Source organism: Nannobrachium achirus (assembly GCF_963921795.1).
Source record: "Nannobrachium achirus genome assembly, chromosome: 4".
NCBI classification, from domain to species: domain Eukaryota; kingdom Metazoa; phylum Chordata; class Actinopteri; order Myctophiformes; family Myctophidae; genus Nannobrachium; species Nannobrachium achirus.
Window position 1 is genome coordinate 14,423,765 of NC_137813.1, and position 15,114 is coordinate 14,438,878.

The 15,114-nt window shown below is 41.2% G+C and overlaps 1 protein-coding gene across 2 annotated transcripts in view; it reads left to right on the plus strand.

Moving 5' to 3' along the window:
- mmd (monocyte to macrophage differentiation-associated) overlaps nucleotides 1–9,602 on the plus strand; it is a 46,063-nt gene extending 36,461 nt beyond the window's left edge. For both annotated transcript variants that reach the window (XM_080724815.1, XM_080724816.1), the window contains exons 4-7: nucleotides 667–741; nucleotides 1,305–1,406; nucleotides 4,572–4,641; nucleotides 5,752–9,602. In XM_080724815.1, the coding sequence (XP_080580941.1) occupies nucleotides 667–741; nucleotides 1,305–1,406; nucleotides 4,572–4,641; nucleotides 5,752–5,958 (454 nt within the window). In that variant the 3' untranslated portion in view covers nucleotides 5,959–9,602. The remainder of the gene's footprint in view (nucleotides 1–666; nucleotides 742–1,304; nucleotides 1,407–4,571; nucleotides 4,642–5,751) is intronic.
- Nucleotides 9,603–15,114: the final 5,512 nt, after the last annotated feature.

The window sequence follows — 15,114 nt, forward strand, 5'->3', positions numbered from 1 at the left end:
TTATATTATTCATGAAATTCTTAAAAAAAAAAAAAAAATCTTTTTTTTTTACATTTTTGAAAAACAGAAAAAAGATAACAAAGATAGCAGAAAAGGTCCCACAAGCCCAAAAATGGGTCCCGACCCACCGTTTGGGAATCGTTGCTTTAAATTAAATCACAGTAGACACTGGCTGGCTTGTTAGTGTGGGTCTTGTGACAGGGACAGTACTGTCACTTTGCATGTCGGTGACATCAAGTGAATTCTATTTCAGGAAGTGGTATGCTGTGATTGTGTGTGTGTGTGTGTGTGTGTGTGTGTGTGTGTGTGTGTGTGTGTGTGTGTGTGTGTGTGTGTGTGTGTGTGTGTGTGTGTGTGTGTGTGTGTGTGTGTGTGTGTGTGTGTGTGTGTGTGTGTGTATGTGTCCGTGTGTGTGTCTGTGTGTAGTTTTATTACTATGCTTGTGAGAACCAAATGTCCCCACAAGTATAATAGAATCAGAATCAAGCATCTGAGGAATAACACATTGTGAGGAAAATCTTTCTGCTCCTTGTGTTAAAACGCTTTACAGTACAGTATAGTATAGTAATGTGTGTGTGTGTGTGTGTGTGTGTGTGTGTGTGTGTGTGTGTGTGTGTGTGTGTGTGTGTGTGTGTGTGTGTGTGTGTGTGTGTGTGTGTTTTGCAGGTCTATAGAGCACTGCTGCCACATGTGTGACAGGGTGGTCATCTACATCTTCATTGCTGCCTCCTACACGCCATGGTAAGACCCACTTTTTTTTTTTTTTTTTTTTTTGGGGGGGGGATTTTGTGTCCGGGTAGCTTGGGCGGTAGAGCACTCGCTATTTGACCACAAGGTCGTGGGTTCAATACCGGGAACCTCCAACTCTGCGTATGAGTTGCCACACGGTTTATGTGTGGCAAGTCATGTGGTTAAGTACTGGGAGCTCATGGTAGGTGTTGCAATCCATCTCCCAGGGTTTATCGCTTTGTGAAATACCGTCAATAAGCCTCCCCTACTTGCATGTCAAGGAACACCCCCCCCCCCCCCCCATTTGACAGCAGACATCTGTAAATAGCTTGTTATGCCAACCTCCTGCAAGACAAAGAAACGCAACGCGGGGTGTACAGGCCTTTCTCAGTTGCAGCCCCCCACTCCCTTTTGGAACTTGCCGTGTTCAAAATCACCCTCAAAACCCACCTCTTCAGACTTTAGCGTTCCCCACCTTGCGCTTGCATTTTTTTTAGGTGGGATATTTTGGGCTGTCGTGCGACAGAGTGTTAAAGGTTCATGTTTGATGTTGATGTTTTGACGTTGTTTCTCAGGCTGAATCTGCGTGAGCTGGGTCCCCTGGCTGCCAACATGCGCTGGTTCGTGTGGCTGATGGCTGCTGCCGGCACCATTTACGTTTTCAACTATCATGAAAAGTGAGTGAAGCATGTCACAACTTCCACAACTTCTGCATTTGCAGAAAACAACCGATCTAAGAGCTTGCAGCGTGTTGCGCTGCGACACGACTTGTTAGCTTGCAGATCGGCTATTTTAGGCACAAGAGTACAGAGCCAAAGTTCAAGTTAACAAAGCATCGAGGGTTTAAGTGGGGTTTTTTTTTTTTTTTTGGGCTTTTCATGCCTTTATTCGATAGGACAGTAGACCGACAGGAAATGGGGAGAGAGACGGGGAAATGACATGTGGCAAAGGTCGTCCGGATCGGGAATCGAACCGGCAACGCCAGCAGGCATCATAGCCTAGTATGTGGTATGCGCCTTGACCACCAGGCCAGCGGGCGCCCCTTAAGTGGTTAAATTAATCTAGCAGATATACAAGCTCACATATATCTCCTACTGTATCTCATCTGCGAGCTTGTGCGTTTGCATTTTTTTGAAAAATCTCAAAAGTGTGAGAACTACAGATTTTAGAAGGCAATTTTGTTGAATCTGCTTTTTTTTTACATGGTTTGTGCACAGCGGTTGCCTTTGTAGCATCACGGCTGTCAACGACATGTGTTTATTGTGCAGTAGTAGAGTGTCAATCATGGGGATTACCACATGTCCTTCAGGCGTGTGTAAACTGTGTATTCAGTTGGCAATGAGCAGCATTCAGAGAAACGCATGGATTAAAGACCTCAGTCTCGCTGTGACGCATTTTGGACTCCCGTCTACACACTGCTGATCTGTGCCCTAAAGTCAAGCCCTGCACACTAATAATGGACATTTTAAACCCTAGAATTAATTTCATATAAGCAAAAGGTTAAAGCGATATTTCACTTTAAAAAAAAGAAGTATCATCTAATCAGGCTTTTGTGACCACCCTAGACAGATTTGAAGTTGCTTGATTCAGTATTCACCCAACTTCAAACTACATTTTAACCATGATAGATTCATTGAAAACACCCTAGCTCACGTATTAGGAGGGTAGTATGAGTCACCAGAATAAAACAAAAAAACAAAGTGGTCACAAAAGCCTGATTAGAGGATAAAATAATAAAAATAAAATGAAAGTGAAATATCCCCTTTAAGTCTCAATCTGTTATTTCCTCAACAGGTCATCTCTTTGTAGAACACATGGGTTTTTATACCAAAACGTGAATTTCTTTACATATTGTGCTGATTTGTTGGTTCTTTCACACTGTTCCACAAATCGGCAAAATATGGTTAGAGATTATTTAGCTGTTGTTCTTAATCCCTGGAAGCGTCCATTGCTTGGTGGCCCGTGCCAACCAAATAGAAATGCCCCAAGGACATTTCCGTGGGCGTTGCTAATCCCTATGATTGGCAGGGACCTGTTTTAGCCTGTACACCCGCCAAGAAACTATTAAAACAAGGTTAGAGGTTGCGCTTGCATGCTATTATAATGGAGTGCAATACCAAACATTAAAATAATCATTTAACGGGGCAACCCGACCACACGGGCGCAAAATGCCCTGATCATTGAGTCCCCGCTTCCCCGGTTATTTCCTTATACTCTCTTATAAAGGCTTAATAGAATGCACCCAAATTAACTTAAAACAAGTAAGTTAAAGTGTCAAAGTCATCATATTATATCATAAGTGGTCAAATGGGTGGGCTGAAACCCATCTGGGCGTGTCGAGCGCCGCGGCAACGCCAACGCTGGGAACACTTCCGTTTTAATTAATGAAGGGTGCTCCACTGTCGACATCAACGTCGGACGTTCAAATTCACCCCAGTTCATTTTTTGGTGGAGCCCTAGCCTAAGTGGCGTGATGGGTGGGCTGAAAAAGTGAATTTTCAATCAATCGATTCTCACACCTAAAAGATTATTATTATTATTATTTTTTAAATAGCAGATGTACAAGCTCGCAGTGTGGAACAAAGTGACGCTCTGTGAGTTTGTATATTTGCTCTTTTTGAATAGCCAGTGCAAAAATCAAAAATTATACAGAGGATTTCCCAGTTTTCATGGCTTAAAGAAGAAATCATGTAGTATGCACAAGGCCTTTTTTTTTTTACATACACGTGTATATATATATTTTTTTCTTCATATCAATCTTATATTGTTGTTTTATTTCCCCAATGAAATGGAGCCCACTTGCAATATCCTCACGGCCTACCGGTGGTCCCCGGCTTCACTGGTCAAAACGTGTGAACGTCCAGCGAGTTCACTAAGTCCTCCACCTGCTCCTTCAGTTTGCACCGTAAGCAGTGCTAATCTCCGCTAGCGCACATGCTAGCCTGTGACCGCACGCCACCCAGTGAAATCCTCTGTGTCAGTGTGTCCGTTTGTACATCTGAGAGTGCACAAACACAACCACATTCGTTACATAATACATTTACAGTTGCACACACTCTGACTTTTGTAATTGTAGTTTGTAGGTATTTGGTCTACCTACGTTATTTTTTCTAGATTGATATTTCTATGCATTTGATGTACTGATGTTGATGTATTGATGTATTTACCTTGCTTATTGTATTGATGTAGCAGCTTGCTTATTGTAAATCTCTGGATTAAGAGCATCTGCTTGTATGTATTTTTTATTTTATTTTTTTACTTTTGTGTTAAATATCTCTATTTGTCCCTACTAATCATTGCTGTATAGAGTGTTCAGTAACGGGTCTCTCTACCAGAGCCTTGTATTAGAGGGAGTCGCGCCTCTCCCGTTCACTTCATGGGGCCAGGTCTTCTACATACCCATATCTATTGGTGAATGGTGACGAAGGGCGAACCGGAAGGAACAAAATGTATTTTCTGTTTTATTAAAGAGCTGGAGAGATGGGAACACTCTACAGAAAAGAGTATTATCAGATATAATAGAGCTTTAATTATTTGAGCTATTTTAACCCCCAAAAAAGAAACGAATCACTCTTGCACTACCTTTTTAACTTAAATTCTATGTGGACGTCACATCCGGCGTCTCAGTTTTTAATAGACTTCAGCAATTCAGTGACGATCTGTATGATTGTAAAATACAACGTGTGCAAAAACTACCGGAAAAGGTGAACTATGGCTCGTCAGGGTGGGGGGGTCCCTAGTTAAAATATGATTATTTTGGGGGTCGCGGCTTGAAAAGGTTGAGAACCACTGAACTATGACAAGTGTCTGAATGTGACATTTCTCTTTTTCCTCCCCTGCAGGTATAAACTTGTTGAACTGGCCTTCTACTTGGCAATGGGGTTTTTACCTGCATCGGTCGTGACGTCGATGGTAACGTTAATTCGTTTTTTTGTTTGTTTTGGTTATTTCTTTCTTTACCCTCACCCATGCAGCCACAGTCACGACATGACATGTTGACACCTGTTGCTTCCTTCCTCTTCTGTTGGCTCCCGGTTGCATAAAAAGAGAAAGAGAAATAACTTCAAAGTAGCAATACCACAATGTAGAAATACTATGTTAGTGTAAGTAAAAAAATAACTTGTCTCATTATGCAAAATGACGCATTTGTTTTAGTGTGTAAAGGTGGTGCAGTTTTAATTTGACTTAATTATGTGCTGCTGGGTAGTTTAAACCATAATAAATAATCTTCATTCACTTAATGTATGTTTTGTATTCATCTAAATCTGCAAAGTAACTGGTAACTAACATCAAATAATTGTAGTGGAGTACAAAGTACAATAATTGCCCTTGAGATGTAGTGGTGTAGAATACATTTCAAGAAATAGAACTACTGAAGTAAAGTTTATATTAAAAATAAAAGTACTCGAGTTGATGGTTACGTTTCACCATTGTATGAGAGGAAGACATTGTGTACTTTCCCATAGGGGTCTGTCTGGTCTGTCTCTGATTACTGTGGAATGTTGCCATCTCTGCTTCCCCCTTGTGGATGTCATATAAATGACAGCCTTATATCCAATGCGTTTCTATTGGAGTTCAACACTTGGATTATTAAGCCCACATCTGTAATGCATTATAAAACTTATTTATAATACGACCCGTAGGCCTGTCACAATTTCTACATAATCGTCTAATCACAATTATTTTGTCCTAATCGTTTCCATGTTGTAAAATGTTCATATATATTTTCAAACATAGTGTAAATAGCAGATCTACAAGCTCACAACGTGCCGCGATGCGACATGTTTTTTTAAGTATAAAGTTGTCAAATATGTCAGTCAAGTTTTTGTAAATTTAGTGGACATTTATGTGTCATATCTGCTATGTGCAGCCTACAAGCCAAACAGAGATGTAATTGTCAACAACAAAAACACAATTAAATCGTTAATCGCAATTATTTGAGTGACAACTAATCGTCATGTAAAATGTCCTAATCGTGACAGTCCTACTGACCCGTTTGGGCGTGTTTGTTTTGTGTTGCAGAGCAACACGGAGGGTCTCGGGGAGCTGGCGTGCGGAGGCCTCATCTACTGCCTGGGCGTGTTGTTCTTCAAGTCGGACGGCGTCATCCCCTTCGCCCACGCCATCTGGCACGTGTTCGTGGCGCTGGCGGCCGGCGTGCACTACTACGCCATCTGGAAATACCTCTACAGGAACCCCGCGGGCGGCGAGAGCCCCGCCGACTCCTGACCCGGTGCCCGCCCGGTACCCGCCCACCCACCCTTCGCTCCGGTGGTCCTCAGCTAAATGATTGATAGTTAGGTCACCAGCTAAATGATTGATAGTTAGGTACCAATTGGATCCTCGCAGGTCTGTAACTCTTTGAGAGTGTACCGATGGAAACCAAAAACGGACCCTTACAGGTCTGTTTTAACTCTTGAGAGCGTACAAGTGTACACATTTGTACACTTTTACGAGAGAATCTCTAAAAGAGAATACCAGCACTCACGGAACTGTCATTTAAGGCACGTTCATTTAAGTGTATAAGTTGGCATGGCATACCACTGAGCAAACAGGACAACGTACGCGTTTCGGCGTCAAGCCTTCATCAGCGCTGTATATGCCAAGTTATAGACTTAAATAAAAGTGCCTTAAATGACAGTTCCGTGAGTGCTGATATTCTCTTTTAGAGATTTCTCTTGTAAATTGGAGTCGTGCTTGCTTCCTTGATGAAAACACATTTGTACACTCTCAAGAGTTATGCTGGGGTTTCCATGGCCTGAGGGGGGCTGTGTCCACAGAAAAGTGTTTCCGCAGTGGTCTCTGGACATCCCGTTCCGTAACGCTCGCACGGAGCATTTTATTGACCCCAATGTCGCTCAACATTCACTGGCTGTGCTTGGAACAACGTTGTGTCAGCTGCGTTATTGGCACGAACGGCTTAGCTGAAATGGTGAACAGACTTCTTCTCACGGCAGTGGTCAACGATCCTCCAAAGTGAGTGGAATTGACTGTGGACACGGCCAAGTTGAACTACACTTTCTTTTTTTCTGGAAACGTGGACTTTATTCTTCTTGGATTCTGACCTCAGCCCAGCCCAGGGTTTTTGTTTAGTGAGTGGATGTGCGTTCTTTATTGTTTGTTTGTTGTTTGAAGCACCCAGAGCGCTCTCTTTGCCCCCCAAATAATAAAAGAAAAAGAAAATGCTGGATGCTGGGGCTGCTGGGATTAGAAGGAGAGCGCACCAAGCGTGTCTTCACCATAGGAGTGCATGGCAGACGGGCACTGCCAGCTTTAAAAAATAAAATAAAAAAAAGCTTTCTGTGGACATGGCCCCCAATAAATACCAAACCTCCTCAAAGAGTTTGAGAAACCACTTACTTAAAAACACAACACCTTGGAAAGTTTACGGAAAAAAAAGACCATGCATTGTTTACTTTTTTTTTTCTTTTTTTTTCTAACGTTGTGGTGGGGGGGTCGGGCGTCTTTCTTTCTGACTGCTACCTCCTTTCCTACGAACCCCCGGTCTGTGTGAAATCGAACCTCATTCGGAAAAGCTAACTTTCAAAGCTGTTTTGTATACGAACCACTTTTTGGTTTTTCAATCGGAACCAAAAAGAAAAGCGTACTTTTTTTGTAAAATGAATCTTATCACCACGATTTCCAGTTTGTTCGTACCCTCTCCTCTGCACACGGATCCTGGACATTTTGTGCAGTGTTTGATATTGGTCTTTTTTTTTCTTTTGCTATGGGCTGTAGTGACGTCACATTCCACCTTTGTGTACATTCAGGTGACGGTATATTTGACCGCCACCCTCTTCTTCGGGCACCCCTTCTTTTTTTTCCTTTTGTCCGATGGTCTGAAGTCTCTGAACAATGGGGTTGTCAAATGATAGTAGACTTGGGTCAGTTATTGGTTTGAGTTGGATGTTGGGCTGGGCGATATGAACAAAATCAAATATGATATTCTCTTGATCAAATGTAATTCACACTGAGGTCCATTGGGTTGTTAAAGTCATGCTGTGTAACTTTCAAATAAACTAAAGTCACTTGCTATAATCTTTCACTGGTATATTTTTCACAAGAACCATTCTTCTTAAATGTGACAATTTCTCTAAGCACAGACGGTAATTTATTTTAAGTTGATACATTCCATTTCTGAAAACGCTGTTGTTCCAAAATAACCTTGGTGCTAGGGACCCCGCAGCATTCATTTTGAAGTGGTACTTGTTTTGCTTTTCTTGTTTGCTTTTTTAAACTGAATTCTGGGAATCGTGGTTCTTAACAGTCGATGGAAGTTATCAGAGGTGTTGCCAAAAAAGACTACTAAAATGGCTGTTACACAGTATGACTTTAATGTTGCATCAACATGCACGTCACATTTTTGTTTCCGAGTATTAGCTGGCTAGCTAAGAAGAACACCAGAACATTTGGGTCTTCAGTTTTACCTTTCTGTAAATACTTTAGCACATTCTGTTGTGTATTTAGTGCATAATCTGATTCTGAGCTGGAGGCATGGGATTCTTCGACGTTGACCTACGGGTTGCTCAACAAACATACCGTAATGTATTTTAAGCTGTGGGTTGGGGGGAGACTAAATGTGAAAAGTGTCCTCATACAAGTATAAATGAGCTTTAAGCCAACTGATAGAAGCCAGAGGGATGGAGGTCACAAGACAAGATGACAGCCTCTGTTTGGAGAGTGACATTGTATAACAGTGCTTCAGTGTGTCTACAGCAAGGGTCTTCAACAGGGGGTCCGGGACCCTTAGGGGTCCTCAGAGTTACTACAAGGGGTCCTCCAAATCTTTGTGTGATAGAAACTTTTTTTCTCCTTTTTTATATTAACCACTTGAACCCTAGTTCCATATTCTGAGAACTTAAGCCAAAAATAGCTGATCTACAAGCACTGCGAGGCAGTGTGAGCTTGTAGATTGGCTATTTTTGGCAAAGGGGTTTGGTGTAGAGGGGGAAAAGAGCAGACTTAAGTACAGAGTGAAAGGTCAACTTTATTAAGTATTGACAGTTCAAGTGGTTAAATATCTGAAAACCCAAATTGTCATGAATCCAATATACACTGATTGTGCTGTCAAACGATTAAATTATCATCTATGATAAGGTTGTGGGGGTCCCTGCTTCATCTCTCTCAACTAAGGGGTCCTTGGCCTGAAAACGTTGAAGACCCCCGGCCTACAGTATGTGGTCAGAACGGCAAAGCACACAGCAGTGTGTCTCATAGTTTTTCTTTTTATCATATGATAAAAAGAAAAACTACGGTATGCGTATCGTTGCTGTCTGGCAGAAACCTTGCGTGTCCAAAAACATTTGTCCTTTCTTTTCATCGTAATTTGAAAATGACGATCCACTGCTTTAGTGAAACACTCTCGTATGATGATGAAGCAGGGCATTAAGAAAAGAAAGCGTACATTGAAATGTGTTACGTGGTTTACTGTACATCATCTCTTTATTGAGCGTTTGCCACACAAGCTGTGCCACTGCAGCTGCAAATCGGCAACCCCAACTGACCATATTCACGCTGCGGTACATCTTGGATTGCGTCACCACACGGGGTGGCAACACGTCTGTATGAGCCTGCGTTACAAACCATTGTAAACAATGGAGCTTTGGTCCCAAAATAAGAGTTCTGTTCCACCAATTTCTTTTGACAGGGTTCCCACGGTCATGAAATTCCTGGAAATATTTTGAAATTAGAAAAAATATTTTTCCAGTGCTGGAAAAGTTTTGGAATGTATCAAGGGTCCTGGAAGGTCCTGGAAAAAAATGTCTCTGCATTGTCTTTGGTTATTGATTGTGTTAATACCTCTGAAATGACAAATTAAACATGGGCAAAATTGTCAAATATTAGAGGCAGAAATTGTGAAAATAGCCGATCTACATGCTCACAACGCCTCACAACGCGAGGCGTTGTGAGTATGTAGATCTGCTATTTTCACAATAGAACCGTGTTATACAAAATTCCTTAACTCTTAGTGCTCGTCAGGGTGGGGGGGGGGGGGTCCCCAGTTAAAAGATGATTATTTCGGGGGTCACAGCCTGAAAAGGTTGAGAACCACTGGCATACATTTCCTGTCTTTGGGCATTGCGCATAGGAGTAAGCGACCTGTTATTGAGCTGAATTATTGTTATATAGTCCTGGAAATTGGGTTAAATATTCTGGAAAAGTTTTGGAAATTAATTGGTAAAAATGTGTGGGAACCCTGTTTTGATCAATGTTTCTAATTTAGTGACAATTTAAGACCTTATTTAATACCAAAAAAGAGAGGTAAAAGACCCATTACTACATAAGTAACAAACTGTATATGAAAACTGTACTTTATAGAAATCTGGTAATTGAGTCAACTCCTACATTCCAAGTGCTTGTCAGTTGAAATAGGATTATTTTGGTGGGTCGTCGTGGCCTGAAAGAGTTGAGAACCACACTGGCCTATGCACATCAAATTGGGGGTCCTTGCAACTCATAAGATTGAGATCCACTCTTTTTAGAGTGGAATCATAATGGTTTGACAGATTCGGTTAGCGGATACTTTACCCTGTGTCTTGAAATCAAGAAATGGATCATTGGTTAACTTTTACTTTACCCCCCAAACACAATTATTATAGTGGAGCTCGTATTGTAAATCTCAACAATGTAGGCTCATTTTTTTTTTAAATATCACGGCTCCTCTCTGAGATCTACTGTACTGTAGCATTGATTGCTTAACCACTGTGTTTTGTAATGTTTGTACAAATCTGTTTTTGATTCTTCAAACTGTCTTGGCCTTTGTACTGGGGATGAGGGGTGGGGGTGGGGGGGGGGGGGGGGGTGGGTGCTTCTTGTTTATTCCACTGGCTGATGATTAAGGTGCTGCATATTAAAGAGCGCTCCTCCTATGACCTTTCTGATATGACAATAAAGACATGAATTAAACATAATTATCTAGAATCCTTACGCCTCATTTGCATTGAACTGTTAGCAGTGCACAATATTTCCCCTCAACACAAGGAAAATGCATTTGTTTTACATATTATGAATAGAAATGATAATTCGCAAGGATTTTCACACATGACATTTTTCATGACTCTGAATCCATTGCCAGCATTCGTTTTGCACCAAAAACATTCCTTGGGGTGAAGGTGGCACCCACAAAACTGTGAAAAAGTATGAACCATAGTTTTGTTGGGCCATTTTTTGACCAAGGAATGTTTTTCGTGCAAAACAAATGCTTGCAATGGATTCAGAATCATATAAAAACCCTAGTTTGACCCCTCACATGCTACTTAAAGCATATTTATTTGTTTTATCCTGTAGGCCTATAGTTAATTTAATGGGACCCCAACTTTCAGCAGCTGTCACAGATTCTCCTAGGCCTAGGGAAACTGAATTTCAGTCTTTGTGAGATGTGTTACTAACCTTTACAAACACATTGGTGAAGAAATCTTTTGGTAAGGAATTTATTCCAGGATATGACACTATTTCTGAAGATATTCCATTCCTACAAATAACTAAACAGGGGCATGGAGACTGGAGTAGAAGCTGGTGGAGACAGTAGGTCTGTCCCCAGGATCTCATCAGAAGACTGGAGAAGGGAGGCTTTTATAGCCTCCTGAAGGCACCGGGCCCAGGTGCTCTCCCAATGAGCCATCATCAAACCAATGAGGCCCCACCCTGCTCACTACAGGGAGAGAGTTAGGAGCAATAAATGCACACCCTCAACCACCCAGACTACATGTACTGTGTGGGGCATCACACTAAAGTAATGTGAACCTACAATGTAAGTGGCATTGCTGTGTGTCTCCCCACCCTCCCTCACTCACAGACACACACATAATAATAACTAGACCATTTAAAATTGAGAGAGTGCCGACAATGAGTGACCCCAAAGCCTATCATTACACTCAATTCTGGGACCTGTTCTATTTAGTATGCCAAATTATGTTTTATTATGTCCGTGAAACACTACTGCTTAGTAGATGCTAAACAGTAGGCTGAAAACAGTATACTGTGTACTGTGTACGTGTAGTATTTAGTATGTGGATAGATTGCAGATTAAGCTGGGATTTGCCATCAATCCTGGATGAATTTATCTTGATACTGACCATGATTCTGACACCAGGATACTGACCATGATACTGATACCAGGATACTGACACCAGGATACTGACCATGATACTGATACCAGGATACTGACCATGATACAGACACCATGATACTGACACCATGATACTGACCATGATACTGACCAACCATGATACTGACACCAGGATACTGACCATGATACTGACACCAGGATACTGACCATGATACTGACACCAGGATACTGACCATGATACTGACTCCAGGATACTGACCATGATATTGGCGAACCACTGGTTGAGAACCATTGTTATATACCACCAGCTAGAAAAACAAAAAACAAATCAATCCCTTTATCCCATCCATCCATCCATCCATCCGGTGGATTCAAAGTGAGTTACACAGAGATGTGTGCTGCTGTAACAGAGCCTGATAGAATGAACCTCAAGTAAGGCAAAGACACTTTTCATGTTTGCTTATTAACTGATTATGTGATGTACTGTATGAATTAAGACCAAAATGTGAAACAGTGTTAAGTTGTTGGAATTCTTGCAAGGAGAGCAAAAGCAAGAATCTTTTTCTGGAGTTTGGCTGAAAAGAAGAAAAAACAACAACAACATTCTGTACATTCTCTCGTTTGGAAAGAATGTGTGAACTCCAGCAAAGTTGACGTGAGCGCATAAGGCCTGATTTATATGTGTCTAAAATAGCCGATCTACAAGCCCACAGCGGGTCATATCGCGGCGCCTTGTGGGCTTGTAGATCGGCTATTTTCGACACTAGGTCAGGTTGCACCTATACTGTACGTGCATGACTGAGCATTGTTTTCATAACAGCCATCACCTTAAAGGGGAATCTTTGTTTTGTTCTTTTTGGCCACAAGAGAAGGGTGGGTGTACAAATTATTGGAATTGGTCCATTCGTTCACCTCCAGACGTCTCGCTGGGGCAAGCTGGTAACTCAAATTAGAGTTTTCATTTATGTATTTGTTATTTTTTTTAATAGGCTACAGGCTAATATAATTATATCCATCGGAAAACATTATTTTAGAGGTCTTCATCTCCTGTGGTAAAAAAATTAAAATAAAAACAGCATATTGTGATTTACCTCTGGATAATTCCAATCATTTTCACACCCAGCTTTTGTGACTTTATGAAAAATACGATATGAAATATAAAATAATAAATCCCCTTTAGTAAGCCATCACATCGCTACCTAATATAATATCGAAATTACCACTCTGGTTTTGTTTGCTTTTCCGAGGAATAGTCATTCTTTAATAATATTCTGGATCTTTTGTGCCTTTAAAATACATAGTCAGTTTATGTAGTATAGGAAAAATACTGTACAAAAAAAGAACAACTTATAGAATAGCTTTATATAAACATATCTCTTATTATAACCAATATAGCATATCTCTGTTGTGGTGAACGGTTTGGTCTGCAGTAAACAAATTGATTGGGTTAACCACAGCACTGGACAACGACGCCACCTAAACCCCCCCCCCCCCCCCCCCCACATCCCAACCCCGATTATAGCATCTTTTACATTCATTCAGCCATCTTAAAAAGTAGGCAAGACATAACAGAAAACAAAAATAATAATAAAACACAATAACAGACATCTGTTAACCTTACTCGATTTCTCTAAAAGAAATAGCCACTCGTGTTAATCATGCTAAGAGAACGAAAAGAAACGGAAAACAAAACGAAAATAAATGAAGAGCGATCGACAACTCGGGAGAGAAATCATGCCGAATAAAAGGAGGATGGTACAAAAGAGAAAAAAAGACAATGAGATTAGTTTTCACTAACATTTAAAATTATTGAATACTTAATAAAGAAAGACGACGTATCGTCCGCGTATAAGTAGATTTGAGCTTGTTAAGACGAGGTCAGATTGTGAGGACAGACAGACAGAAAGACCGAGAGGGTGCTTTAAATGTGGGCATACCAATTATCATGTCATGTTTTAGTCATCTTAAATGTTTTACTTGTAGTCTAGTTTTAGTTGACTAAATATTATACGATTTTAGTCGCCTAATCTACAGCTGATTTAGTCGACAACATGTTATTCGGGCAGGCCTTGATGCCGTCATAATGGTCGATTTATACTGCCCGAAAATAGCCGGTCTACAAGCTCACAATGCATCTGCAACACTTTGTGAGCTTTAGATCGGCCATTTTCGGAGCGTGACACGCGCAACCAAACATACAAATAACTTGTCTTAGTTGATGTCCTACTGGATTTCTAACTTTTGTCGTAGTTTTAGTCTACGAAATGAATACTGATTCCGGTTTTTGTGATGGTGAAACTTGCCATAAAAAAACCCACAAAAACTACAAGCTAACAACTTGTAGCTCCGTAATCTTTGGCAAGCAACACCATAGCATTACGACGTATACATTAAGGTTCTGAGAGAAAAGGTCCATGGCACCAACGGGCTGAAACGCGACACATTGGGGCGTGGAGAAGAGGACCTTTTGCTCTTTTAACAGCTAGCTAATTGAAGAGAGGTGAAGTGAAATGGCAGAACAGAGGGAGCTCTCGTCAAGAACAACGAGGCGGTCACAGCATGATTCGTTTTTTTCTTGTTTTTTTAAATAGTAGTAGGGATTGGAGTGAGGAAGAGTTCTCTCGCTCTGGAACGCACATAAGGAAAAGAAAAGAACGGGTATGAAACGAAACCACAGACATCATGGCATCATTTTCAACATGAGGTTCATCATTGCGTGTGTGCGTGCGTGCGTGCGTGCGTGTGTGTGTGTGTGTGTGTGTGTGTGGGTGTGTGTGTGTGTGTGTGACTATTTATTTGAATGACGTGTCGTGTAGTGTGGTACACGGAAATAACGGAAGAGGAGACAAACACCCGAGAAAGCTTACATGACAGAATTCAAAACAATTCAAAATGACAATTATTAATACCAGAATCATGTAGAATTGTGTTTTGGGGGGGCAGGGGGGGGGGGGGGCATTGTCCTTCAAGCTGGAGGCGAAGTGGTCAAAGGTGGTGTGAGTGATGTTTTCGTGGTTAAAAACTAAAAACTAAAAAACCTCTGATATTAATCGTTGCTATAGATTGTTCAGCAACAGGGCTCTCCCCGTCTCTCCAACTCTTTGGTAATCTGAAAATACATTTTTTATGCCGGGATACCAATGTTATCCAATCGGGAGGGAAAGCACCACGCATCAGCTTCCATTTTAGTGTTTCCAGTTGACCAGTTCTAAATGTATATCTGCTCATTCATTTTGTTTTGTCACCTCCAATGTGACTTGTTATGTAACTGCTGCGTGAGTTCTCTCCGGCATCCCAACTAGGGCTGTCACAATTAT